General features: G+C 42.2%; 1 protein-coding gene and 1 long non-coding RNA gene across 8 annotated transcripts in view; one reads left to right on the top strand and one right to left on the bottom strand.

The window, feature by feature from the left end:
• The window catches only part of PPFIA2 (PTPRF interacting protein alpha 2), a 266,490-nt gene that overhangs the window by 114,997 nt on the left and 124,383 nt on the right, over nt 1-27,110 (top strand). For 4 of the 7 annotated variants that reach the window (XM_081926581.1, XM_081926574.1, XM_081926575.1 and 1 more), the window contains 2 exons: nt 18,328-18,390; nt 21,913-21,954. In XM_081926581.1, coding sequence (XP_081782707.1) covers nt 18,328-18,390; nt 21,913-21,954 — 105 coding nt within the window. Of the gene's footprint in view, nt 1-14,956; nt 15,292-18,327; nt 18,391-21,912; nt 21,955-27,110 lie in introns of those variants that run through there. The other 3 variants (XM_081926577.1, XM_081926579.1, XM_081926578.1) reach the window with 3 other exon arrangements.
• Nucleotides 7,198-13,015, bottom strand: LOC309379611. The gene is made up of 3 exons (XR_014172556.1): nt 12,922-13,015; nt 7,789-7,936; nt 7,198-7,691 (listed from the first exon to the last, which is right to left on the bottom strand). It is a non-coding gene; the product is annotated as an uncharacterized lncRNA (long non-coding RNA).

The following is a 27,110-nucleotide window of genomic DNA, read 5'->3' as shown; positions in this document are numbered from 1 at the left end:
TTGCACAGCCAGGAAGATAATAATAGAACGATCATGACACTTCCAATTTGGTATACAGCTTGGGACAGATGGGAGAGTGGGCACTCCGTAGCAGCTGTATGGGGGTGTATATGAAGCAGCCACATTTGGGCTTGGCTTTTTATTTGTACATGTTGCTTCTCCCCAAGGAAAATTAACCCTTCCTTCTTAATGTGCTCGAAATTGCCAACTGTGGAAAATAGCTCCTTGACGCTGGGCACAGGGTTGTGGTTAGATCTCTGCAGTTGTTCAAAATACAGTGTTCAAAATACAGTGAATAAACTTTTTTTACAGTCACAGACCAGCATAAGAGAAACATATGAATAAAGTAGCAGTTGAGATTTAAACAGGTAATTGCTAAAGCAAATAAGAACAAAGAAACAAGCATAGGATAAAACATGTGAATAGAGTACGAGATTAGACACAGATAATTGATGAATAAGAACTGATAATTAAAACAGATAAGCACTAGAGAACACGAAGTTGAAACTACTATAAGGGGTGGAGCTTGGGGGAATAACGGTATTGCAATATGGACCTTCTGTTTAGGACTGGTTTGTAGTACAAACCATCCTTTGGCAAATATCCATCATGGCAGTGCAAAATCTGGCAACTGAGGATGTAACATCTGGGTTTTCATCCTGGAGTAGTAGGGAGATGTTGAGTTGTTCTGTACGTCCTGGGAATTTGTGCAGGATAGCCAGGATAAACCTGGCTCATATGTCTACATAGTACTGGCAATGGGAAAAGGCATTGTTTCCTGCCCAAAACCACATGGACATTTCCTCTCCTGGTATGGTGTCCTCCTATAACGGCCTTTCTGAATGGCTTGGGGAGGGCCTGACAACGGGCCAGGGTGAAAGCCCTTCACTGTTTTGAGATTTCAAGGTTGGATATACAGTGGACGCTCGGGTTGCAAACATGATCCATGCAGGAGGCGCATTCGCAACCCGCAGCACTGCATCTGCGCACACGTGGGTCGTGATTCGGCACTTCTGTGCATGCGCAAGCACTGAAACCCAGAAGTAACCCGTTGCGGTTCTTCCGGGTTTGGCACAGTACACAACCCGAAAACGCACAACCTGAAGCGTCTGTAACCCGAGGTATGACTGTATATGACATTTGGGAGGTGAGGTTTCACTGATTAGAAATTTTGGGGACCTGGCCATGAGGGGGAACTTCAGACCTGGGGTACAAATCCAGCCCTGTGCAGCCTTTGGGATGCTCTCTGGATTACTGCCACCCCCTGCTTTTGCTGAGCTGGAATGCTTCCTTGAATTGTGATCTTGCCTTTTGCTTGCTTGGAAAGAAGGATGGAGAGGGGTGTGGGGTTTGTAGAAACCTCTGACTTTTGCACGGCTAGAATGGAGGAGTTATGCCATTATTCTATTGGCCCATCCCACCATTGGCTTGTGGCCCCCAGAATGTTGCCTATAAGGAAATGTGGCCCTTGGGCTGAATGAGGTTCCCCACAGCAAACAGTCATATGAAACATAGCTGCTATAGTAATACTCTGAGTTGCTTCATGAATTTGAGAGAGAGAAAGCCAGGTCCCCTCTCCACCCCCCACATATAATGGGTACAACATGGGTGTAGCATTGTAGGAAAGAATACCACATGTAAGTGGTCCTTATCTGGACTTCTCTAACCCTGATGCAGATTTTGTGAATAATATACAGTTCTTAAGGTCCTATTGTGGCTGATGCTGCATAAAATCTTGATTAATCCAGCTAATTATTTAAAAGACGTTTCAGCATGTGCATCCCTATGGAATCTAGTGTCATGCTTTTTATATTATTATTATGCTCTGTAAAATATGTTTTTAATGTTGTACACTGCCCTGAGATCTTTTGATAAAGGGCAATACAGAAATCCTATTATTAGTAGTAGTATTGTTATTACTATTATTTATTAATTGCAGTGGAGAGTGTACTTAGGGGCCCAGATTCAAATGTCTGCTCAGCCATTAAGTTTGCCAGACATCACCATCTCTTTGTCTACCTTATTTTGCAGAACTATTGTGAAGCATATTAAGGTTATATTGTAATCTATCGCTGGTACTTTGGGATAGGATAGGATAGGAAAGCAAATCTTGGAGTATTCACTATTCAACACTTTATTAAATGGAGCCATAAGAAAAGAAAAGAGTGGAAAGGGAAGACAAAAGCAAAAAACTGGAAAATAGATTGCTGTAGAGAGCTCAAAACCTCTTGCCCTGATACCAAAGTGGTTGAGTTGCCCTTGCAGCTTGTATTTTGAAGGAACTTCATTGAATCAATATTTCTCATTGGCACTCTTCCTGGAGTGCTCACCTTTCACTCATGTTATTGCATTGTTGTTTAAAATATAATATAACCTTTACATAAACTCTGAGCTGTATATAATGTGACTATCCAAGGCATTGCTGTGGCAAGAGATTTTGCTGTGGCCAGAGATGTATGTCAGGGAAGATGAGGCCCGGCATAAACAAAGGGCAAGGACTTAATTTGAGATTGTGCTTTAAATGCCCCATTAACTGCATGCCATAGCAGCCACTAAATGCATTCCTATATAGAACTATATCATAGCTCAGGCCATAGGGCATGAGACTCTTGATCTCAAGGTTGTGGGTTCGAGCCCCACGTTAGGCAAAAAGAAAAAGAAAATTATTACATTGCAGGGGGTTGAACTAGATGATCCTAGCGGTCCTTTCCCATTCTACAATTCTGTAATTCTATTAAAAGGGTTGTCTTAACCACAATGATTAAAGCCTGAACTGCCCATAGTCTTATGATTTTAAAGGATTATACAATTTTAAAAAACAAAAAAGTTATGAGAAAATTATTTGTGTGCATTCTGTTCTTCGGGGGGAAGGAAACTGGTGATGAACATGTTGATGATAATTAAAAAAAATATTTTGGGGGATGACTTTAGATATTCACCTTCTTATTGGAAATAAAACATCCAATGAGTGGCTTCCATTGACTGGTCATACTCAACTTCCAGGGTACTGCTGCTTCTGGTCCTCTAGGAGTGCAGGATGCAGCCTAACGTGGCACAGGAAGCAGACTGTGAAGGCCATACTTCTCCATGAGTGGACTAGGCAGGAGGAAGAGGCAAAGGTCTAGCAAACTGGGCCACACTATATCAAAAGGAAGGGGGAACTCCATGACTGTCCCATTTATGGCAGTATTCTATCTACCCACATTCTGGAACAAATGTCCCCATGGAAGTGCCTATTTCCCCAGTTCTACAAAAACTCACGGTTATGAATCTGGCAGCTGGCCAGCCAAGGACAGGAGCTTCAAGGGAGCTGTTGTTGCCTCGTCCCTGGCTCAGGCTATGCAAGAGCCACTGACTGGCCTATTTTGCGATAGGGTTACACTCTTCCAAGGAGAAGCAGATACATAGATTGGAGATACATAGATTGGGACATTTTCCATGCAAAGCATGTGCTTTAACTTCTAGCCTAGCCTCCTGCCTGATATGCTAGTTTTCTATGTAGGAATGCTTTTCTCTAGGGGACAATATTGTGTCATGCAAGTACTCTCCTGCAGTGATGCAGTCCAGAGACAGGGTCCCCCCCCCCCATTTCACTTACAAATCTAAATCTTTATAAGTGATGACTAATAAGTAGCAACGATACAGAAAATGTGAAAGTTGTGCAGAACGTTGCTAAGCTAGCAGTAAAAGTTAGAAAAGGAGGCTATGCTAGAATTTGATGACTAAGGATGTTTTGTAATACTGCTTCATTTTATGGAGTTATGTCCTGCTTTGCTTGTTATATGGAAAATATATATGGGACAACTCACAGGTTAGCAAATTGATATATTTGTTTATTCTTTCAGTTTGAGAAAAAAAGAAATAGTAAGATTTCCCAATTGGAAATTCCCATGCGATTATTTATTTGTGCATTAGTAACAAAGTATTAAATTACATTCATTAGTCGTTTGGCCTTTGACAATCTAATTGATTTTAAATATATAAATCACTTCAAAAAATAAAGAGTGACTGGATGAATTGTTGTTAAATATTACACCCTCAATCTGTTTCCTTTTATTATAGCCACAGTGGGTTTAAGCAGCTTGCCCGTAGTTCTGTACAATTAGAAATAGTGTTAACAGTCTGGAGTTCTGCTACTGAAATCTGCTCTAAAAATGGTCTTGCAAACTCTTGTGGCAATTTATTGACAGGGCAATGTTAACTGAGTACATGGGCAGACAATGCATAGAGAGAGATCATTTAACAATGTAAATACTCAAAGCATATTTAGGAATGGAAAAGGCCTGAAGTTTGATAAATATGAGTTATTAGTTTCTTTTAACTGTGTGATTTATTCATTCATTCATTCATTTATTCACTGCAGATTGTTGCAGAAAAAATCGAAAAAATCAGAAGTGCACAATTTTAATTTCCTTTGCATAAATACATGTATTTCACACTGAAGAAAAGCCAAAGCCAAAGTCAGAACAAGGTTCAGACTTCGGCTAACAGTAAATCAAAGACAGTAGATCTTCTGCTTGGAATCTTTTGTGCCAATTTGTTCCCAGCATCCATTTTAAGCAGAACAACTACTCATTGGCAAGACTTTAGCAAATGTGTTTTTGTTGTTTTTTAAAAAGAAAACAATTGGCAGTTTGAGAGTGCCGATAAGCATACGGCTGGAGTTGATGTGGAAGACATTATGTACTTAGGTTTTCAAAAAAGCTTTTGATCAAGTCCCTCACCAAAGACTGCGGAGTAAGCTTGACAGTTATGGAAAAAGAGGAGAGATGAATAATCAACGGGTTAAGGGACAGGAAAGGGACAGGCAGGTATAAATAGCGAGCTCTCCAAATGGAAGTATGTAAGAAGGATCTCTCTTATCTGAGTCAATGGGCTTGTCATGGGCCAGGAGTTGGCTTCACCTGCTGAGCAGCAGCCTGAAGGAGCAGAAGGCAAGGCGACTCCACCTGCTGCTGATCAGCCTTCTTGTTCCTGATGAGAACCAGCTGGCTCCAGCTTTCTTAAGCAGGGTTTCCAGCCTCAGTCAGTTGCTAGAAACAATATTGTCGTTCCTGAGCAGACCTTGCTGCTTCTTGCGACCTTGGACCCTCGGCTTTCTTTACCCTCAGATGGTCTGACTATGTGAACTGAGGTAGTCTTGACCTTAGGACTGGACTGGACCTTGTATATGGACTCTGCCTCCAGGCAAGTACCCCTCTGAGACTTGGGTGGACGGCTGGCTTCTCCTTCCACAGAGCTCTGCTGTGTCTGGCAGCACAGGACTAGGAAAGGGCTGCTGGAAAGGAATCTCTTTCTTTCTCAAAATAAATGGCTACCATCCAATAGTGGATGCCATTTTCTGATAATCGTAAGTGGGGAGGGTGTTGCATTCAGGTTCTGCATATGGGTTTCCCTTAAGCATCTGCTTGGCCAGTGTGGGAATTAGATTAAATAGGCCCTTGGTCTGATCCTTCTGTTCTTACATCTATGTTCTTATGACAGCACAATCCAATGCCTATTTACTCAGATGTAAGATGTAGGGACGCAGGTGGTGCTGTGGGTTAAACCACTGAGCCTAGGGCTTGCTGATCAGAAGGTCGGCGGTTCGAATCCCCGTGACGGGGTGAGCTCCCGTTGCTCAATCCCTGCTCCTGCCAATCTAGCAATTCGAAAGCACGTCAAAGTGCAAGTAGATAAATAGGTACCGCTCCGTCGGGAAGGTAAACGGTGTTTCCGTGCACTGCTCTGGTTTGCCAGAAGCAGCTTAGTCATGCTAGCCACATGACCTGGAAGCTGTACACCAGCTCCCTCAGCCAGTAAGGGGAGATGAGCACTGCAACCCTAGAGGAGTCCGTGACTGGACCTAATGGTCGGGGTCCCTTTACATTTTAAGTTCCACAGTCTTCAGTAGGGCTGACTCCCTATGGACTTACAGTAGATTCAAGTTACAAGAATGGAGATTCCAGCTAAACATCAGGAAGAACTTTATGACAGTGGAATGGACTCCCATGAGAGGTTGTGGACTCTCCTTCCTTTGAGGTTTATAAGCAGAGGTTGGATGGCCATCTGTCATGGATTCTTTAATTGAGATTCCTGCATTGCAAGGGGTTGGACTAGATGACCCTCGGGGTCCCTTCCAACTCTCCAACTCTTTTCTGTGATTCTGTGCTTATAGAGTTTAACCCTAAAATGATTTTTCATTCTCGGTTAATGGATTGTTTTTTACAGCATGCCACCTTTTTTTGACCCCTCCTTTCCAGTCAGCAGGACGAATCATTGAGCCATGGGGCTACCTTGTTGACCCTTGTGACTTTTTCTTATTCTATTTCAGGAAACTGAAAGACTTGAGGGCATAAGGTGTCTTTTTATGGTATAATATAACCCCCACCCCCTTCCTGTGCTGCACTGCAACACCTTTTGAAGTTTCCTCTGAGTTTCTGAAAAGATGCTTATGCTGCGTGAAGGAACTGCTGTTGCAAAAAAGATAAAAGCCCCAGTAACACAGAGAGAGCTGGTTGTGTGCTTCTCCCGATCAAAACCCAACACCTTTGATAAAGCCCCTTGAACACTCTAATTTATCAAGACAATGATTCATTGAAGCCGAGCGCCAGAAAGCCTAATACCTTTTTTTGGAATGTACAAGAGAGGGGGGGGGAACCCACACTTCTTTATATATACTTGGATAAAAGGAAGGGGTCTCTTTTTTAAAAAAAAAAGAATGTCATGCAAGTTATATCAATTGAAATTCCATTCTTCTACCCAAGTGTTAAAGCTTTAGAATATCTTCCTTCCATTGTACCTGACCACCTTAATTAAGCAGGGAGAGGTTCCCTTCCATTATCAGTCTCTCTTCACTTCCAGAAACCAATGAGGAGACAGATAGAGAAGAACTGACATATTCTCCCACACTTTGATTTTGGAGAGGAAGAAGCTGCTGTTGCTGCTGCTGTTGCTGCTGCCTCCTCCCATTGGCCTGTTCTCAATAGCTGTAGTTAACCCGGCCTTCACTTACCTGGTTATCTCCTTTGAACTGCTGCTCCCATCAAGCCCAGCCAACATGGCTGTGCTGGTTGGCACCGATTGGAGTTGTAGTCCAAGACATCTGGGAGGCACCATATTAGCAAAGGCTGAGTTAAACTTTTTAATCATTGAGGTATTTTTTCCAATATAAAAAATGCAATCAAGTGGTATATAGATTTTATGAGATAAAAAATAAAAAAATAAAAGCAGCAGCTTTGCTGCCGCTGCTGCCACCTTTGCAAACTCAATAATGTGAAGCAGCAGTAATGAAAAATCTGCATCCATTTCTTTCTTCTCCAAGTGTGTGTGTGTATCAGGAAACTGTGCATCATTCCCTGAAAGCCTCATCTGTGGCTCCTGTGTCACTAGTTGAACTAACAGCTGGTGGAAGGAAACCTTTTTCTCAGAGTACCATGCATTGGCTCATTAGATGGGCAGTGTGTGAACACAGCTACCAGCAGGTGGGGTTATCCTTTCTTTGATTTTCCTTTCTGATCTCCATATTTACAAATTAATCCACTCATTTGTGGGGTTGCTCAACAGTCTGGTGGTGTCCCTCTGTTAAGAAAATGCAAAACCAGAGCAAATTAAACTGCTTAAAGAGCGCATTAGTGAGTGATCAAATATACTTCCCTGTGTAAAGATCACTCGCATCATGTTAAGATGTTACCAGTTTCATTGTGATGCACCTGAAATTGCGAAGAAAGAATTGCTCCCAAGTCTGGTCCTGCAAGACCTTCTGCCCCCTTTCCTCCCCCTTGTTTCCTGCTCCTTCCACTGCCATACCTTCCACACTTTTACTGCTTCCTTGTTCTGTCCAATTTGAAGAGATCGCATTTGGTGCCTAGTGCCTGTGATGAGGTGAACTTCTTGTTTTTTTATGAAACGGAAAGAAGCTAGGTCTTCTGGGTTAAGCAGAGGGAGAAGATGTAGCCTAGAATCAGAAAGGATCCTGAGATCTTATAAGGGTTCTGCTTTGTCTCCCTTTCCATCACTTTTTCTGCTTTCTGCCCAGTCCTTCAATCAAAGTTGTTTGTGTCCTAGCCTTGCATCAACCTGTTTTCTCCATGAACGATAAGAATGTAAGAATGTAAGAAAAGACCTGCTCAATCAGCCCAAAGACCCATCTAACCCAGGTCTCTGTTTCCACAGCAGCCAGTCAGATGCTCATGGGAAACCTCCAAGCAGAGACAAAATGTAACTGCATCTGTCCCAGCAACCGGCAGTCAAAGGCAAAACATGGAGATAGAAATAGCTATTGTGACTAGTATCCATGGATAATCCTTCACAAATATGTCTTATTCTCTCTTTTAAAGTCATCCAAGTTAGTGGCTATCATGGTCTCTTGTAAAGGTTTTGTGCTGTCTCTGTTTCTGCTAAAGTTGATAGAACTCTCTTATCTGACCCATCCCCTTTCTCCCCCATATTAAACTTATATTTCTCCTTGCACCTCTCCCTAGCTTCCTTCCCTCCCACACCTCCCCCTTCTCCCACAGCAATATCTGTGGAACAAGATGCAAAATTATACAGGGAAAATTGTGTCGGCTGTCAAGAAATAAGTAACTATGATTGATAGCATGAATCCCTTCTGTAACTTATTTTCAACTGACTTCATGTTTGACAAATACAAATGCCTTTCGTAAGTAAGGATTGTTGTTATACTTCATAGGCATCAAAATGTTTGATACTTGAGGGCTGTTATTTGTGGGTGGTGGGTTTTTTAAGGATGATGTACAATCAGTAGGGCACAGGAGTTCCAAATAGAGTAGAAGACAAGAGCACACAAGGCATTACAAATAGTGCCAAATTATAGGACCTCCCTCAGGTGGCAAGTGGGGTTTCTCCAACTTTCAAAGAGAAGCCTATCTGGTAGCAGAAGAATTCAAGCAGAAGAGTTCAAGCAGAGGAGTTAACAAGCCTGTATGTTTCATTAATCAAATGTTACTTGTTTGTCCACACATGGTACCACAAAGGTATGACATTTGAGATTTTTTATCCAAAGTTGTTGTATGTAGTGAGGGAATATTGCCCTGCACCTTAGTTACCTGAATTCCAGGGAATTTGCTAGAAACACCAAGTTCCTATGTAGGTTCAAAATAAATTTGCATCTCTATACATCATCAAAACATGGTTGAAATGCAAAATGGCTTTGTGATTTGAAATAGTCATACCTTGGAAGCCGAACAGAATCCGCTCTGGAAGTCCGTTCAACTTCCAAAATGTTCAGAAACCAAGGCACGGCTTCCGATTGGCAGCAGGAAGCTCCTGCAGCCAATCGGAAGCCACTGAAGCCATGCCAGACATTCGAGTTCCAACGAACGTTTGCAAATCAGAACACTCACTTCCAGGTTTGTGGTGTTTGGGAGCCAAAACGTACGAGTGCCAAGGTACAACTGTATGAAGATGCATGATTACAGGATAGAAGAAGAATAGACACAGGCCTCCACAGTGCCTGGACCAACAGCTTGACTTGTTTTATGATACAGGCAGAGTCAGGAAACATTGCTGTATAAGGATCAGGGTGTGGTGTTACAGATCTGCAAGGCTGAAATGAAGACTTAGATGAACCAGAAGAGGATCTAGGCTAGAAACATTCCTATTCTTAAGTCTCCCTGTTCTTATAATAGGGAATCTTTGGGGCTATTAATGGGAGATGGTGGGCTGTGGTGACTTACGCTGAAGAGACAGGGATGGCTCTGTGTTGTGGGTAAGCATGAGTGGTGCTGTCACTGGTTGACTTTTGAAGCTGTTGATGGAGGTGGTATTGATACGTGCTTAGATTTTATCAGTTTTTGTTCTTGCGTATTTGTTCCTTTGACACCTTTTTCTGTGTGTGACAGTATCAACATTCTTGCTTGGTTGTTGACATTTGAGTAGTGAGTTATTCCAGTGTTTTGACATTTTGTTGTTGTTTCTAACCTTCTTTTGTGACGAGAAGGAAAAGGGAAGAAAGCTCCCCACCTACTTGTTATGTACCTGAATCACAGCATTTCTGAGTTATGTATTAAAGGAAAGTTTTTGATGGTGGCATTGAAAGCATATCCAGCTATATCTATCTATGTATATAGCATGTATTTGGGCTGTTCATTTTGAATGTATTACTGTTTAGCTTATTGTAAATTTCAATCCATTTTTGTATGGGTAAATAACTTTATTTTAGGAGCAGCATTCTGATTATTAGTCAATGGAAGACAATCCAACACAGAACTAACAATTTGTGATTGTGAATTTTGAAGCATACCTCAGTCTATGACCATTAGAAGTTATTATTTGCTTCAGAATGCAAATGCCCTACACACAAGTAATTTGTGAATAGGGCTACTGCCTGTCAAAGTTGCATAACTAGACATTGTCTTAAAGCAAAAGTCTTTTTGTTCGGCTCTGTTTTTACTTTTCTTTTATGGGAGTGAAACATTGGTTCAGTATTTTTTACATCACTATCCTATTATGCGTAAGCTAAGTCTAGCCATTTGTTGCCTACAAGTGGGGAATGCAGAGTTTGATCTCCGCTAAATGGTTGGATAGATACTTGTTGGGGATATGCCACAAAAATGGCTTATTGAACGGGGAGTTGGGGAGAGAGGGAGGCTGTAGGCTGTATCTAATACTACATTTGTGGAGTCCAACTTGCACCACTGGACTTCTCCTTTCCCCACACTCATTCAAAATTGGCTCTGAAGGGTCTTCCTGATTTTGAGGTGTATGGGAAGTAGCAGAAGAGGAAAAATTCTATGTGCAAGTTGATGTCTGCTGTGCTAGCTGAGCAGCAGTGTTGGATATGACCTTGTGCATGTCGAGTTAATTACCACATGTTTTCTGCCATCATTTTATGAGCCCCTCTCTGTATAGCCATCAAGCTAACACTTCAAAGGACAGAATGCTCTGTCACAACTTTATTAAAAGTTGCAGTTTTTCTTATTCTTTTCAAGGCAGTTTTTGTCAGAGACTCGTGGCTATGAACGCCAAGCTCTGTTTTGCCCCCCCCCCCATCCCAATATGGAAATATATGTAGTATTGCCTAATTAATGCAGTCAGTCTTTTTGTAGATCAGTTTTTTATGTGGGCATAAGCGTGGATAGTTTCTTGGGAGGTCTCCAAGAAAAGTCTTCCTCTGAATCATAAGCATCAATCTTGTATCACGTTCTTACCTCTGACTAAGTACTGATTCGAAGCCTTGTGATTTTGAAAGTATGGGGATGACAGACACTAAAGTTTTCCATGTTTCTGTTGTAAGAAACCATATAGGGACACAGGACAGATCAGATGGGAGAGAGTAGCAGGGAGGATATTTATGTGGATAAAAAGGACCTGGGAAACTTACTTTTTGTGATCAGAATATACAGTGCAAAGCAAGATACTTGCACACATTTGCTTGTTTTACAGTATAGTAATACCTCGGGTTACAGACCCTTCAGGCTGCGCTTTTTCGGGTTGCGCACCACGACGAACCTGGAAGTACTGGAACGGGTTACTTCCAGGTTTCGGCGCTCGTGCATGCGCAGAAGCACTAAATCATGCTTTGCGAATGTGCACAAGCGCCAAATCGCAACACGTGCGCAGACACGGCAATGCGGGTTGCGAACGCTGCGGGTTGCAAACATGCTTCCCGCACAGATCACGTTTGCAACCCGAGCGTCCACTGTATTCTATGCATGTTTTCTACCACCAGGGGAAATGGCAGGAGGGGAAGCTGTTGCAGCCAAGCTGTAAGGACTGTGGGTGTCTCATAAGTATCTTTGGAGAATATGATAAGGATTAGCATAGGAGAAGCAATGGTGGAAGGGGAGATAAGGAGAAGCCGGGTTAAACTGGCAAGTATGTGTAGTTGTTTTAGCTGCATGTGCTTTGGCAGAGTTACAGTAGGGTGGGGCAACTTGGGGTTTCTACCCAAATCTTCATGGAAAAGGTGAGTTCTGAAGAGGGAATTATTCCTGCATTGCAGGGAGTTCGACTAGATGACCCTTGGAATCCCTTCCAGTTCTATGATTTGAAGGGAATGAGATATGGGTTACCAACCTTTTTAAGCCATTGGGCACATTTGAATGTTAGGAGTGTGTTGTGGGTGCCAATCACAAAGTGGCTACTGTGGGGTTCTAGTATAACACAGGGACCACCAAACTGGAAAGGGAGAGGTATATGATGGAGAGAGGGAAGGACAAAGAAGAGTGCAAGATGATGCAGGCATGCCTCCCCTCATCAGCTGCCCCATTGATGGGTAAAAAAAGTATCGACATAATAATAATAATATTCTAATAATTTATTATTTATACCCTGCCCATCTGGCTGGGTATCCCTAGCCACTCTGGGTGGCTTCCAACCAAATATTAAAAACAATACAGCACCAAACATTTAAAACTTCCCTAAACAGGGCCACATTCAGTTGTCTTTTAAAAGTAAAATAGTTGCTTATTGCCTTGACATCTGCTGGGAGGGCGTTCCACAGGGCAGGCGCCACTACTGAGAAGGCCCTCTCTCTGATTCCCTGTAACCTTGCAGCAAGGGAACCACCAGAAGACCCCTGGTGCTGGACCTCAGTGTCCAGACTGCACAATGGGGGGTGGAGATGCTCCTTCAGGTATACTGGACTGAGGCCATTTGGAGCTTTAAAGGTCAGCACCAACACTTTGATTTGTGCTCAAGAATGTACTGGGGGCCAATGAAGATCTTTCAGGTCTGGTGTTATATGATCTTGGCGGCCACTCCGAGTCACCCGTCTAGCTGGTGCATTCATCAGCAACTCCTGTGTTCACTCTCTGAGATAAGCTCTTTGCACCTCTCCTCTGTTTGGAATGGAAAGGAAGGAGGGTGCCCAATGGTGACATATGGGCATGAAATATGGGCACGCTTAAGCAGGCATGTTCAATGTTGGAGAGGCTGAGGAAGTGCAAACAGGAACTGAACAAGAAGGGCAAACATTACCTTGTGTATTGTGGATTTCTGAAGGGATATTGACTGAAACATTTCATAGTCACCTTAGACGGTACTGGCAGGCACACTGGCATCTGTGGGCACTAAGAGGTTTGGAATCAGACAGGGGTTCTTAGAAGTAGTTCTAAGAATGTGGAGCAGAAAGGGTGGAATCTTTTGAGGATGTAGGAGACCTTTAAATGGTTGAGGACTGTGGAGTCAGAGGACAGAAGATTACCACACATAAATGTATATGATGGCAGAATGCCTAAAACAGGCTTCCTCAACCTCGGCCCTCCAGATGTTTTTGGCCTACAACTCCCATGATCCCTAGCTAGCGGGGCCAGTGGTCAGGGATGATGGGACTTGCATCTGGAGGAAGGAGCACATTGATTGACCTATGTAGAAAGACTCTAAAATGAAATCTTGACAACAGCCTACTAGACAGTGTTCTGACTGGTTTTGGTGGTAAGCTTCCCAGGTAAATGGTTTCAGAATGATGCTATAAGGCGAAATTGGCTGGCTAAGGATGATAGGGGCAAAGCCAACAGCTAAATCAATCAGTGGTTTATCTTTTTAAAAGGCGACAGAAATAAAAGCAGGCTGTTTGATTCAGTACTCTTAACAACAAAAGATCAATGTCTACATAGAACAAGCTGACTGTTATAGATAAGGTGACAGTCACAAAGGCAACTTTGATGGACCTGAAGAGAGTGGGCCATATAAATCACTTCATTCACCAAATGAAGGGTCATTCTGAGCATTGTGGAAGGAACATATAAAATGAATCTTCAAGTACTATGCTTATTTTTTATTCTAGTTAAAGGAGCGCTGGAAATATGTCATCTGTATGATTTTCAGTGGGGAAACTATCTGCATACTTTTTTAAAAAAGGAGAGAGAGACTCAATTTGTGCTCCTTAGCACACTAATATGGAAGTACCTCCAGTAAGAATTATTTTCTAGTAAATATGAACAGGATCAGGCTAGGATTGCAGAGGCCAAAGAATTAGAAATGATGCTCAAATGCATATGAGAGCATCAGATACATCAGTAGGATCTTTAGGTTCAAACTAGATGCAAAATTAACCATGGCTTTGAATTCTGTGCTTGGGATTTTTCTTCTCTTTTTTAAATGATCAGAAAGACCTGATCTGGATCTGAACCACAATGCAGAGATCTGAAGATGAAAATGATCCTCTTTCCTGAAGCTGCTATTTGAAGCAAATTGTAGCTTGAAGAAGGGGGGGGGGCGGGGAACTGCCATGAGGCAAAAAATTAAGTCTTTTCTTCTTGTGCCAAGTTCCTGATCTGGATTAAGCATTCTCTGACTTTTGTTGGTTTAAAAAGCCATGAGAAAGAATCTGAAGGATTCGAAGTCAAGGTTGATAACGTGTGTAATTTACTTTTCTACTTTTCAACAAGTACAGCTGTGATGCCTTCTAGGTCACAGGCTGTGTGCATGGCATACATTAAAAACTCATTTAAATCACCTATAATCACATGACCTGCCCCCCCCAAAAAATCTTGGGAATTGTAGTTTTTAAAAGGGTGCTGGAGATGGTAGCTCTGTGAGGGGTAAACTACAGTTACCAGGGTTCTTTGGGAGAAGTAATATGCTTTCAGTGTGTGGTGTTATACACAGACAGAGTCATTGAATCGTACCCAATGGACTTTGCTGTGGAGAGTAAGGGCCTAGACATGGATAAACCTTCTGAATCAGTTAAAGCACTAGTTGGATCCTGAACAAAATGACATTAATAAGTTGGTAAAGTTAATGCGGTATTATCAAAATATCACTAATGATAGGACTTACTTTATCTGCACGGCAGGGGGAACCTAAAAGTAAATTGTGACACAAATGAAATGTATGCACTAGTGAATACACAAAAGAGATATTTTCAGTATTCTTGGAAGGATCTCTAGAAATGTTAAAATGAAAGTTATGACTCTGCCATTTTTCTCAGGCAAAGAATAATAGAATCAGGTGTGATGCAGTTGCTGAGGGCACAATAACCCCTTGGCATTAGCTCTGTGACCTCACTTCTTCAGCACTGATGCAACATCTGCCTTCAGCCAAGGATTGCCAGCCATCTTTTTTGGTGCCTAGCAGTGGGGGGGAGGGGGTCCAAAGTAACAGCTGCTCTTATGCCCTGTAGAGCCCTGAAAGCCAACAACCACTGCTTATTGTAAGGGGGTTGAAGGGCAAGCTGAACAGAGCTGGGCACACCTGTCCCACTTGCCAAGTCCAGAGGGCTGCTTTAGCTGACGTAGAGCAAATGATTGCTTGTGCTATGGCAGCTGAGTATGTTCAATGGATCTGGCTGGCTGGCTACAGAGGATCAAGATCTGGAATCCTGGCTGTTGTTCTGCACGTAGCGTGGTAAGGCCGCTGCTGTTTACTGTGACAGATTCTCTCTCTCTCTCCCTTTTATAAACATGGATGTACAGTGGTACATCGGGTTACATACGCTTCAGGTTACATACTTCGCTAACCCAGAAATAGAGCTTCAGGTTAAGAACTTTGCTTCAGGATGAGAACAGAAATCATGCTCTGGCGGTGCGGCGGCAGCAGGAGGCCCCATTAGCTAAAGTGGTGCTTCAGGTTAAGAACAGTTTCAGGTTACAAATTAAGTACTTAACCCGAGGTACCACTGTATACATTTAAAGTGCTTTCAGACCACTCTGAGCAATAATGGCTTCTCCCCAAGAATCTTCAGAACTGTAGTTTATCAAGGATGCTGAGACTTGTTAGGAGATCTCTATTCCCCCCCCCCACTCCCAGCTACAATTCCCAGAGTTCCCTATGAAGAGGGAATTATTGCTAAACCACTGGGAATTGCAGAGGGTAATAGGAATCTCCCTGCTGCGGGGTGCGCTCCCACTGCTCGGTCCCAGCGCCTGCCAACCTAGCAGTTCGAAAGCACCTCCGGGTGCAAGTAGATAAATAGGGACCGCTTACCAGCGGGAAGGTAAACGGCGTTTCCGTGTGCAGCTCTGGCTCGCCAGAGCAGCGGTGTCACACTGGCCATGTGACCCGGAAGTGTCTCCGGACAGCGCTGGCCCCTGGCCTCTTAAGTGAGATGGGCGCACAACCCCAGAGTCTGTCAAGACTGGCCCGTACGGGCAGGGGTACCTTTACCTTTACCTTTCTAGCAACTTCTCAGTGCCCTAAAGAAACAGCAGTTTCCGTGACAAGTGGTATGATACTGCTTTAATTGTGCAGATGGGGCCACGGCATGCTACAATTACGACATATTTTCATTGAGAACATACAGTTTTGGGAAATCAGTTTACCGTCTGCTTTTTAAATGGTTCTTATAAAACTTCAGTGACTTTCAAGTTTTTAAGAGTTCTCCTGCATGTTTAATGTGAGCTTAGTTTGTAAAGTGGTGACATTGTGCTTCACTTTCCCAGCAAACTGAACTTAATAGTGTCCGTTCCTAAATAATATTGAATTTAGCTCTCTGCCCCTCCTCCACCCCACATTTCATCCCTATCTATAATACTGATGAGTATATAGGGTTTATTTTTAGGCAGATTTTTGGAACAAAACTTACATTTCTTACCTTGAAAAGGTAAAACAACAACAACAAAAGAATACTGATATTGTTAGACCTGTATGTTATCTGTACACTTTATGCTTGTTAGTCAAAAAACATTTGGGCTAGACATTTGGGTTTACTCTAGAGCAGCCTCCACTGAGGAAAAGAGGAGTCTTGATACGTGTGGCTCAATGATTAAATCTTATGAGTGGTTTGCAACTAAGTAGACCCACTGAAATTAATGAATGTGACGAAGTTAGGTCCAATAATTTCTATGTAGATCTACTCTAAAACTTTGTTGAATACTTCCCCAGGTGTCCTGTCACAATCTGTATAGTCATTCTCCAGAAGCACACATACACACTGTCAACACAGGGTAACATTTTTGCCCTGAGTGTTTCTCTTTAAACTTGAAAAATCAGTTTTGCGAATTTTGAAAAGGGAAGAGCTGATAGTGGTATTCCCGCACCCCACTTTTTGGTAAATATTCATTGTGCCAAATCCTGACTGTTTTGTTTGAACTCAAGTGAGTTTAAAGGGCAGTTTGAATGTGCCTTATGAAACTAAAACTCTCGGGAGTGAGGTGGAATTAAGATTTGTACAGAGTCCCTTGGATCGTGATCTAAATTTCTAAAGGTTTGCAAGCAGCAAGAAATAATTTCACCAGTGCATTGTAAATTCCTGCCAGACTGTTTAGCGGTAACATAAAAAAGAGCATTTTAAAACATGTGTGGACAAAAGCTACTTGTTCCAGGTTATGAAAATTTAATGTTTGCATCAAATAAAAAAGCATTTTATCTTGTAAAGTAGAGAAAGCATAATTATTATTGTGTTGTAAATTTTATTCCTTTCATGAATATGTCTAAAAAGTGCAACAAAATATAAATCATTTGTATATATTTCAACGTCTGCAAGGCTTGGCTCAGCCAATAAACTTGGCTGCATAACAAATTTTGGCATGATGTGTTTGTGTGACTTCAAGATTCATAATGCTCATAAGTGTGTGAGCTGTCAGCAAGTACTGTGTGCAGAATAGTCTTGAATGTCGATAGCAACACACATTGATTTGAGCCCCATCTGTACTATGCAGTACATTTAAAGCAGCAGCATACCACTTTAATCAGCTGTGACTTCCTGCCCAATGAATGCTGGGAAATGTAGTTTGTTGAGGGTGCTCTTTGTTCCCCTCACAGACCTATAGTTCTCAAAGTAGTCTAGCAGTCACTTCCTTTCCCAGACACCTCTGTGAATTGTAGCTCTGTGAGGGAAATAAGGGTGCTGAGCTTTGTTAGGAGACCCTAACAAGCTAAAGCTCCCAGGATTCTCTGGGGGAGGTCATGACTGCTTCAAGTGATTTGAGGACCCTTTAAATGTATAGTGCAGATAGGGCCCTGGATATGGGGTACAATCCAGGCAGATGTTTTCTTGTGCATGCGCTGTTAAAAATGAATGGGACCAACATACTGACTTTGCGGTGTTCTTGCACAACTCCCATTTGCTGCAGTTGGCCTTGTGCAGGAGAACTCCTCTGTGGGATCATGACCTTGAACAGTAAACCCCACATTCCTGTTTACTCTAAAGTCATCAGAACTAAACTATAAGCATATTGCATACAAGTAATGGTTTTCTGGCGTTTTTCAATCAATGATAACCTGTTTGCTCTACAATCAGCAATATGTTCTTACTATGCTAATCTACAATAATTTTTAATTTGCAATGTGAGATTTTAAGACACGCTTTGCAGTAAGGTTAACTGTCGCAGTTGAGTGGAAATGAAAATACATTGATGTTTCTGTCGCATTATTTATATGTGTGTGTTGTTTTTAAAGCAAATCCTTTCAATTCAGTGGACTCTCTGTTGCACACTTTTTCAGATGACGGTTGCTGCTGGTACGAGCATTGAGAATAACATTCAAAGGACCATATCCTGCCCTAATGTATGTTCTACATATCTTGGATTTTTGTCTGATTATAAATGCAAAATCTCATTATGTGAATTTGCTCTTCTGTCATCTTACGACATCATGTTCATTCCAGGCATGCTGTGTATTATACTACAAGTGAAGGATCTAAGCTGGTTACTGAATTGCCGTTAAAGCATTTCTCTTATAATTTGACAGCTTTGCTAGTAATGTCTCTGATTACATTGCCACAGTTCTCTTTGAGCTGCTTCCTTCCAGCACAGTGCTTTCATCATTTGGAACGAAGGATGCAGCACCTCAAGGCCATGTTTATTTAACTTCTAAACTTGGCTTGATCACCCAAGGATCTAAAGTTGTTCTTTCTTGGTAAACCTTATTCATAAGCTTGTAGTACAGTAGCAGTCTTTGCATTCTACATAATCTGCTATCACCCCAACAACAACAGCCACTTGCAGAAAATGAATAACTTTGCATCTATCATATACTGAAATATTCAGGTAGGTAGCCATGTTGGTCTGACGCAGTCGAAATATATATATAAAAAATAAAAAATGTCCAGTAGCACCTGAGAGGCCAACTAAGTTTGTTCTTGGTATAAGCTTTTGTGTGCATGCACACTTCTTAGTCTCTTAAGGTGCTACTGGACAATTTTTTTATATACTGAAATATAGCATCTCAGATGTAGCCTCTAGGATACTCAATGACTGCTTCCTGCTGTTTCCTTCCCACCCCAGCATACACACAACACACACACACACACACATATATATCTATATATGAAAACTGGTCAAAATCTGGAACAATAACAAAAATTAATATATTCTTGAATCATTTACATATGTACAAGACAGTTATTTGAATAAGCAGATTTCAATCATCCATAGAAGTCACTATCGGAGCAGCCTCTTTGGTTTTATTGGCAGGGCAATCCTATAGGTCAGGGGTGTCCAACAGGTCGATCTTGATCTACTGTTCAATCCCAGGGAGGTTTTGGTAGATTGCAGTCGATCAATCCCAGGGAGGTTTTGGTAGATTGCAGTCGATCACTGGCTCCTCCATCTGGCCCTGCCCCCTCGCCCTGTCCTCTAGATCACGATACCGGAAGACAAAGCTCTTGTTGCAATGCTGGCTGTTTCATTAGTGATCTCCTTGTGAGCGCCTTTTTTTCTTTATTTATTCCTTCGCCCTGACCCCCCCAAAAAAACTTTGACCTGAACCCCCCCCAAAGGGGTAGATCACTGCCTCTTAGAGTAGATTGTCTGAGTAGATCGCAGCCTCTTAGAAGTTGGCCGTCCCTGCTATAGATGTCAGCCCCACTGAATTCTATGGAACTAATGACTGATTAGTGGGTAACCTCTGCACCCTTGCTTGGGGGTAAGCTCCACTGAACTCATTGGGACTTAGGTCTAAGTAAACAAGCCCAGGACAGTACTGTAACTAGGGACATTTTGGGCTTTCTAAGCATACTAACCTAGGGCCCAGTTACATCATAAGCATTTTTCGGTTGCAGTCTTCATTCCTTTTGTGCTGACTTTAAACCATGCTGCCACAGGCTGAGTTGGCTGTTTAACTGATGTGTGGCAATCACTGAGAAGACCTTATTATGAGTGCCCACCAACCAAATATTATTCATATAGAGGAATTTACGGAGGTATTCTGATGCAAATCTTAGGCTAGTATGGGTGAAGTTGTTTCCTTAAGTAACCAGAATCCAGCTTCTAGAAAGCTTAGTATGTAGCAGTAATGATAACAAAGAGTCTTGTGGCATAAACTTTTGTGGATTAGGGCAGCATATGCATGAAGTCTTTTCTTCAGCTGGCATATATATGCATACATGTTAATCCCATACATTGGTATAGAGAAAAAAATGGTAAACAGTGAGGTCAAATGACGTGAAATACTAAAAGTACAGGCTGTGGTCATTCTATATATAGTTTAAGATAAAGTTACCATTCACAACAAAAGTATTTTAAAATATTTAACTTAACAATATCAGGTTGATTATGTTAACACTCATAGTGGGACATTGTCTCAGTTGAAGCCTAAAAATTGATAGAATGAATGGCCACTTGCAGGTCAGCAGTGGAATTAAAATTTTCCAGAACTGATTTCTAAGTGTTTCCCCTCTATGATGTCAGATTTGTGTCTGTATATTCTTTTGCATAGAAACTTATCTGTTTGTCCTATATACAGGAAGCAGAAAAGCTTTGCTGGCAAGTAATAACATATTAAAAGATGGGCCGATAACTGTTGCAAATTATGTTACTTGATCCTGTAACAGCATTCTTAACAGCATCTGGGTTTGTTGCAGAGTCTGGTCTGTCTCTTTGCTCTCTCTTTAATAATGTTGTTGTAATATAGATCAGATTTGGGGGGATCAGAAGAACTCCATACTTAGGCGTACTTAGTTGTCAACAATATGCTAGCAAAAGCTGTTAGCTCCTTTACAGGCATTCTTTGAAACTGGTCTTCATTGCAGACCTCAATTCACTTTCTCTTCTATGTCTATTCAGTTTTATTCATTATTAGTCCTATTAGTGGATATTCTTTGCATGAGAAAAGCTGGACTATGAAATGAAAATTAAAGCACTTAAGTATTCTCTTTCCCAAGTAATATTGGGCATGTACCCCTAAATAATAAGAGGCAACATTCTGGAATTTTGTATTTCACAGACTGTTATAGTATTGGAAAACCTGATCAGATTTTCCTTGGTCTCTAAGACTGGGTTCCTTTTTTCTAAGTACCATATGAATTCCCTGGAATTTTATTTTTATTCAGTTTAATGTAGTTTTATACTACTGCATTACTAGCTTTGTTTTTTTTCTTTAAATGATAGTGTTCCCTTTTTTAATGTTGTACAACTTAAATTTGCTATTCATTAGTACCAACTCTTTCCCCTCTGTCATACCACAGTCCTTTTCAGAAATGAATCTATATGTACTGAATGTGTGCAGGATCATGGCAGCACACTCTGCCCCTGAGCTTGGGTGCCTTCATTTCCTGGTTGAAATAGAGCCTACAGATGTATGCAACTCTGTATAATATAGGGAGCTCTGCAAAAACAGTGTTCAATATGGAGACGAGCCTAGACTGCTTAAGGCATAATGCTAAACCATTGTCTAGGCAAGTCTCAGACTCTCCTCCTCCAGTGCTCCCGCAAGAAGGAGCTTGCACAATTTCAATACTGTGGCAAATTAACCGATAGCCTGCTGTGTTGTCCCAAACCCTCACAAATTCTGGCTAAGCCCTAACAATGGCTTATTAAATATAGTTAAGGTAAACCACAGCTTAGGTGACATACTAAATTGTGGTTGATCAAGATCAAAAGATTCTAATCTGTTCCTTACAGCTATGCTGGAGGACAAGGGAGGCATTGGATTAACTAATCTGAAATAAGGACTACTGCGCTTCAATTTTCACCATGGCCAATTCAGATCTAAAACCCCCCATGCTAGAAAGCTGTATGCAGTAACCACAGTGGGTTTGGTAGGGTTTCTCGCAGATAATGGACTCCAATTTTTGTGTTTGTTTTTTAGATGAACAATGCAGACCAATGCAGCTACTGTTCTGGAAAACAGGTGAAAGTAATTCCTTTCTGTTTTTAGTGCAATATATATATATATACACACATACGCACATTCACATGGAAGAAACCTAATAATTTGGTCTCAAATAGCAAGGGTTGGGTGGAGAGAGTAATGTATACCACATAGAAAGTAAGGGAAACACTTTAAAACAAACCAGGGCTGGATCTGGACACATCAAAGACTGTGTCAGTTTAAAGCATTGTAAATTTAAACAGGGAAAACAAGTAGAGAAAAATGGGACTCCACATTGCCATCTGCAGGCACAATGTTATATCACATAAAGGTAAAGGTAAAGGTACCCCTGCCCGTACGGGCCAGTCTTGCCAGACTCTGGGGTTGTGCGCCCATCTCACTTAAGAGGCCAGGGGCCAGCGCTGTCCGAAGACACTTCCAGGTCACGTGGCCAGCGTGACATCGCTGCTCTGGCGAGCCAGAGCTGCACACGGAAACGCCGTTTACCTTCCCGCTGGTAAGCGGTCCCTATTTATCTACTTGCACCCGGAGGTGCTTTCGAACTGCTAGGTTGGCAGGCGCTGGGACCGAGCAGCGGGAGCGCAGCCCGCCGCAGGGATTCGAACCACCGACCTTTCGATCGGCAAGTCCTAGGCGCTGAGGCTTTAACCCACAGCGCCACCTGTGTCCCATTGTATATCACATATACAATGCATATAAATCGCTTTTTCTTTACCAGTCTGGCTGAGTCCCAGGAGAAACAAAGTGGAACCCTGATGTAATGGAAGAATAGGGCAGCTCCAGTTTAGCACTAAGTCTCTCAATCCACCAGTGCGAGGATTTGTACAACTGAATTCCCACCCCACCCCGTCTTCTCCCCCTGTAACTCCCTAAATCTGTTCTGGGGTTTTCTCCAACCCTCCAGAGCACTTGGGGGGAGGGTGTGGGATGGGAGGAAAAGGGGCAGGAAAGTTCTGTTGCACAAGCATGGCCAATGGCTGCCTACCTGTTTTCCATTCCAGCTCTCAAATATGTGTGGCCACAGTGAGGACAGAAAGTACAGTCTACTACTCCCTCTCTACACATTGACATAACTTCTGACAAGCACTGGTTCACTAAATTGTGTTTTGCTTTGCAAGTTTATTTGAGTTCAAAAGCAACATGTCCCTGATTCAGATGACATAAGTAGCTAGTTGTACACTGCAGCTAGTAGCTCTCGAATGGGCATGTGTATCTTTATCTGCATTCAAAAGATACAGGCTGCCAACTCAGCTGGGACTAGATTAGTATTAAAAGGTGTAGTGGATGTACCCTGGTTCTGCCTGTGAATCTTGCTTCCTCTTTACTGCATTGTATATGCTGTTGCTTCTTTGGCGATCACTCATAGCCGAGTAAGATTGTCTTCCATGAACATGGTTTTAACAATGAGTCCATAAGTGACTGTGGAGGCCAATTCTGGAGCCACACGTCCTTCCACAGTGGGAACATTGGTTTCTGGGTGGGAGTTGATCATGGTGTGGATTTGCCAAGCGTGCCTTCCTCTTAGCACGTTTCTCCCTTGCATCCTGAGTTCAAGTGTCTTCAAAGCCTTTAAAGCCTTTACACATTTGGTAAAGGCTGTTCTCCAACTGGAGTGCTCACAGACCAGTGTTTCCCAGTTGTCAGTGTTTATACTACATTTTTTTAGCTTTGCCTTGAGACAGTCTTTAAACCTCTTTTGTTATATATATATATATATATATATATATATATATATATATATATATATATGCAGGTTTTGGTGTCCTCGGGTGTCTTCCCGTGTAAAAGTTGGGGTGTCTAGGCGACGTTTCGACGAGGTCTCACTCGTCATCTTCAGGCTGGTGCTTTCGGCTTCTTGTTACTGGAACAGAGCAGGATCTCAGTGTTTGAGTTCCTATAAATACTGTTGAGGGGGTGTGGTGTATAGCCTCCAATGTTCTGGGCAGAGAGGAAGTTCCCAGGCTAGTGTGCCTTTTCTTCTTTTGTTCCTTAATTACTTGAGGGATATCTTGAGTGATTTCTTGAGTGATATCCTGAGTACCACTTAGGTGGGTCATTAGGTGTGGATTAGTTGCTAAAGTCTTTGTGTCTTGACCTCTTGAACTTTGTGAAGAGTTTTTCTGAGAAGATGGCTGTACTGCACTTAGTTGTGCTCTGGCTTGGCTTCGTGTATAGGGGCGAGCTGTGGTTTTGTGGCCTGTGTCAGCCAGATCTGTGTAGGGATTGCAGGGGGGTGCAGCATCCGGAGGTGCCACCATGGTTTGGCTACTGGATGGTGTCTGTAATTTATCTGTGGAGAGGGTCTGGGTTTGGGTCTGGTGTGGTTGATTGGTGATGGCGTTCTGTGTGCCTCTGGATCTGGTGTCAGTTTTTGTGGGGAGGGCTAATTTCCAGATGTCTGGCAAGCGGGATGTGTCGTCACGCTTGTTCATGTTGTGAGGGTGTTTCTCTATCTCGATGGCTTCCATGATTATTCTCTTGTGGTGATGTTCCATGTTAAAGAGCAATTTGGAATCTGCAAAATTAATTTCGTGTCCTGTTTCTTTCATGTGTTGGAAAAGAGAGGAAGTTTTTTCTTCTTTTTTGACGGCATTCTTGTGTTCTGCGATACGTGCATTTATTCGTCTGTTTGTTTGTCCAATGTACGTGGCTGGGCAGACTTTGCAGGGTATTTCATAGACCCCTTGGTTTTCCAACTGGATTTTATCCTTGGGGTTTCTGAGGATATTGGCTATTTTTTGGTTGGTGCAAAAGGCTGTTTTGATATTGTGTTTATGGAGGATTTTGCTAATTTTATCTGTAGTGCCCTTGATATAAGGAAGGAGGGCCATGCCATTGTTTTCTTCTGTGTCTTGGTTTTTGGGGGGTGTTTCTTTTTGGATTAGCTTCGTAACCCTGTTTTGCTGGTATCCATTGGCAATTAACACATAAACTCCGTAGCCAAGACTCTCATCTCCAGAACCAAACGCCTGGCTGACAAAGACCACTTGACAACTGAGTTACAGAATCTCTCAAATGTGTTAATTGCCAATGGATACCAGCAAAACAGGGTTACGAAGCTAATCCAAAAAGAAACACCCCCCAAAAACCAAGACACAGAAGAAAACAATGGCATGGCCCTCCTTCCTTATATCAAGGGCACTACAGATAAAATTAGCAAAATCCTCCATAAACACAATATCAAAACAGCCTTTTGCACCAACCAAAAAATAGCCAATATCCTCAGAAACCCCAAGGATAAAATCCAGTTGGAAAACCAAGGGGTCTATGAAATACCCTGCAAAGTCTGCCCAGCCACGTACATTGGACAAACAAACAGACGAATAAATGCACGTATCGCAGAACACAAGAATGCCGTCAAAAAAGAAGAAAAAACTTCCTCTCTTTTCCAACACATGAAAGAAACAGGACACGAAATTAATTTTGCAGATTCCAAATTGCTCTTTAACATGGAACATCACCACAAGAGAATAATCATGGAAGCCATCGAGATAGAGAAACACCCTCACAACATGAACAAGCGTGACGACACATCCCGCTTGCCAGACATCTGGAAATTAGCCCTCCCCACAAAAACTGACACCAGATCCAGAGGCACACAGAACGCCATCACCAATCAACCACACCAGACCCAAACCCAGACCCTCTCCACAGATAAATTACAGACACCATCCAGTAGCCAAACCATGGTGGCACCTCCGGATGCTGCACCCCCCTGCAATCCCTACACAGATCTGGCTGACACAGGCCACAAAACCACAGCTCGCCCCTATACACGAAGCCAAGCCAGAGCACAACTAAGTGCAGTACAGCCATCTTCTCAGAAAAACTCTTCACAAAGTTCAAGAGGTCAAGACACAAAGACTTTAGCAACTAATCCACACCTAATGACCCACCTAAGTGGTACTCAGGATATCACTCAAGAAATCACTCAAGATATCCCTCAAGTAATTAAGGAACAAAAGAAGAAAAGGCACACTAGCCTGGGAACTTCCTCTCTGCCCAGAACATTGGAGGCTATACACCACACCCCCTCAACAGTATTTATAGGAACTCAAACACTGAGATCCTGCTCTGTTCCAGTAACAAGAAGCCGAAAGCACCAGCCTGAAGATGACGAGTGAGACCTCGTCGAAACGTCGCCTAGACACCCCAACTTTTACACGGGAAGACACCCGAGGACACCAAAACCTGCATATATATATATATATATATAAAATCTACGAAAGCATATATATATATATATATATATATATATATATATATATATATATATAGCATATGCATATGCACATATATAGAGATGCACATATGCACATGCAAGAATACATATTTAGCAGGGCTTCATTCACAAAGAATTTATATGCATGTGTGAACTGAAATCTTACAAAACAAAACAAAACCTACCCCAAATCAAAACCCTTTGACCATCTCTCTGTGCTAATTTAGTAGTAATCTTGCCAAGATTCTTCTTGTTTAGTACAGATTCCAAGATTCTGCTTATTTGGTACAGATTCCATTTTCATGCCTTGAAAATATCGCAGTTGTGTGAGCAGAAAAGCCACACTGATGGTGTAAAGAGAAGTGTGAAAATTTTAAGCAATTAAAAAAGAAAATGATGAGATAACAGACACTGGTGGGGTTTATGCCACTTACAACTTTCTAGAAAATTAGCAAGCCAGACTGTTGTTCGGTTTTTTTACCAGTTTGGCACTGCTACATATCCTATTTATTTAAATCATATACTCTTTCTACTTGCTCTGCAAGAGCTCTTAAATCAGCTTACACTGCAATTCAAAATACAATTCGAAATTATGCTGGCCATGGGCTTCTTCATATTGCACCAGAAGAAGGGTTGGGAATGCATATGAGATGGTACCTATAGGCTTATCACTTGTCTTGAGATCATAAGAACAGCAGATCTTTGGTGGATCAGACCTTCCAAACCAGCATCCACCTTTCTATCTCATCCAGAAACCTTGGTGGAGGGGCCATAGCTCAGTGGTAGAGCGTCTGTTTTGCATTCAGAAGTTCCCAGGTTCAATCCCCAGCATCTCCAGTTAGGACTAGGAATCCCCAAAATACTGGAGCCTCTGCCTCAAATGTTGGAGGTCAGCTGGCAGACACTGTAGACCAGGTATGGGAAACTTGTGGCCCTCCAGAAGGTGTTGGAC

Source organism: Podarcis melisellensis (assembly GCF_964234715.1).
Source record: "Podarcis melisellensis genome assembly, chromosome: 10".
In the NCBI taxonomy this organism is placed as follows: domain Eukaryota; kingdom Metazoa; phylum Chordata; class Lepidosauria; order Squamata; family Lacertidae; genus Podarcis; species Podarcis melisellensis.
The sequence above is the reverse complement of the archived record's forward strand: the minus strand, read 5'-3'. Positions and strand labels throughout refer to the sequence as shown.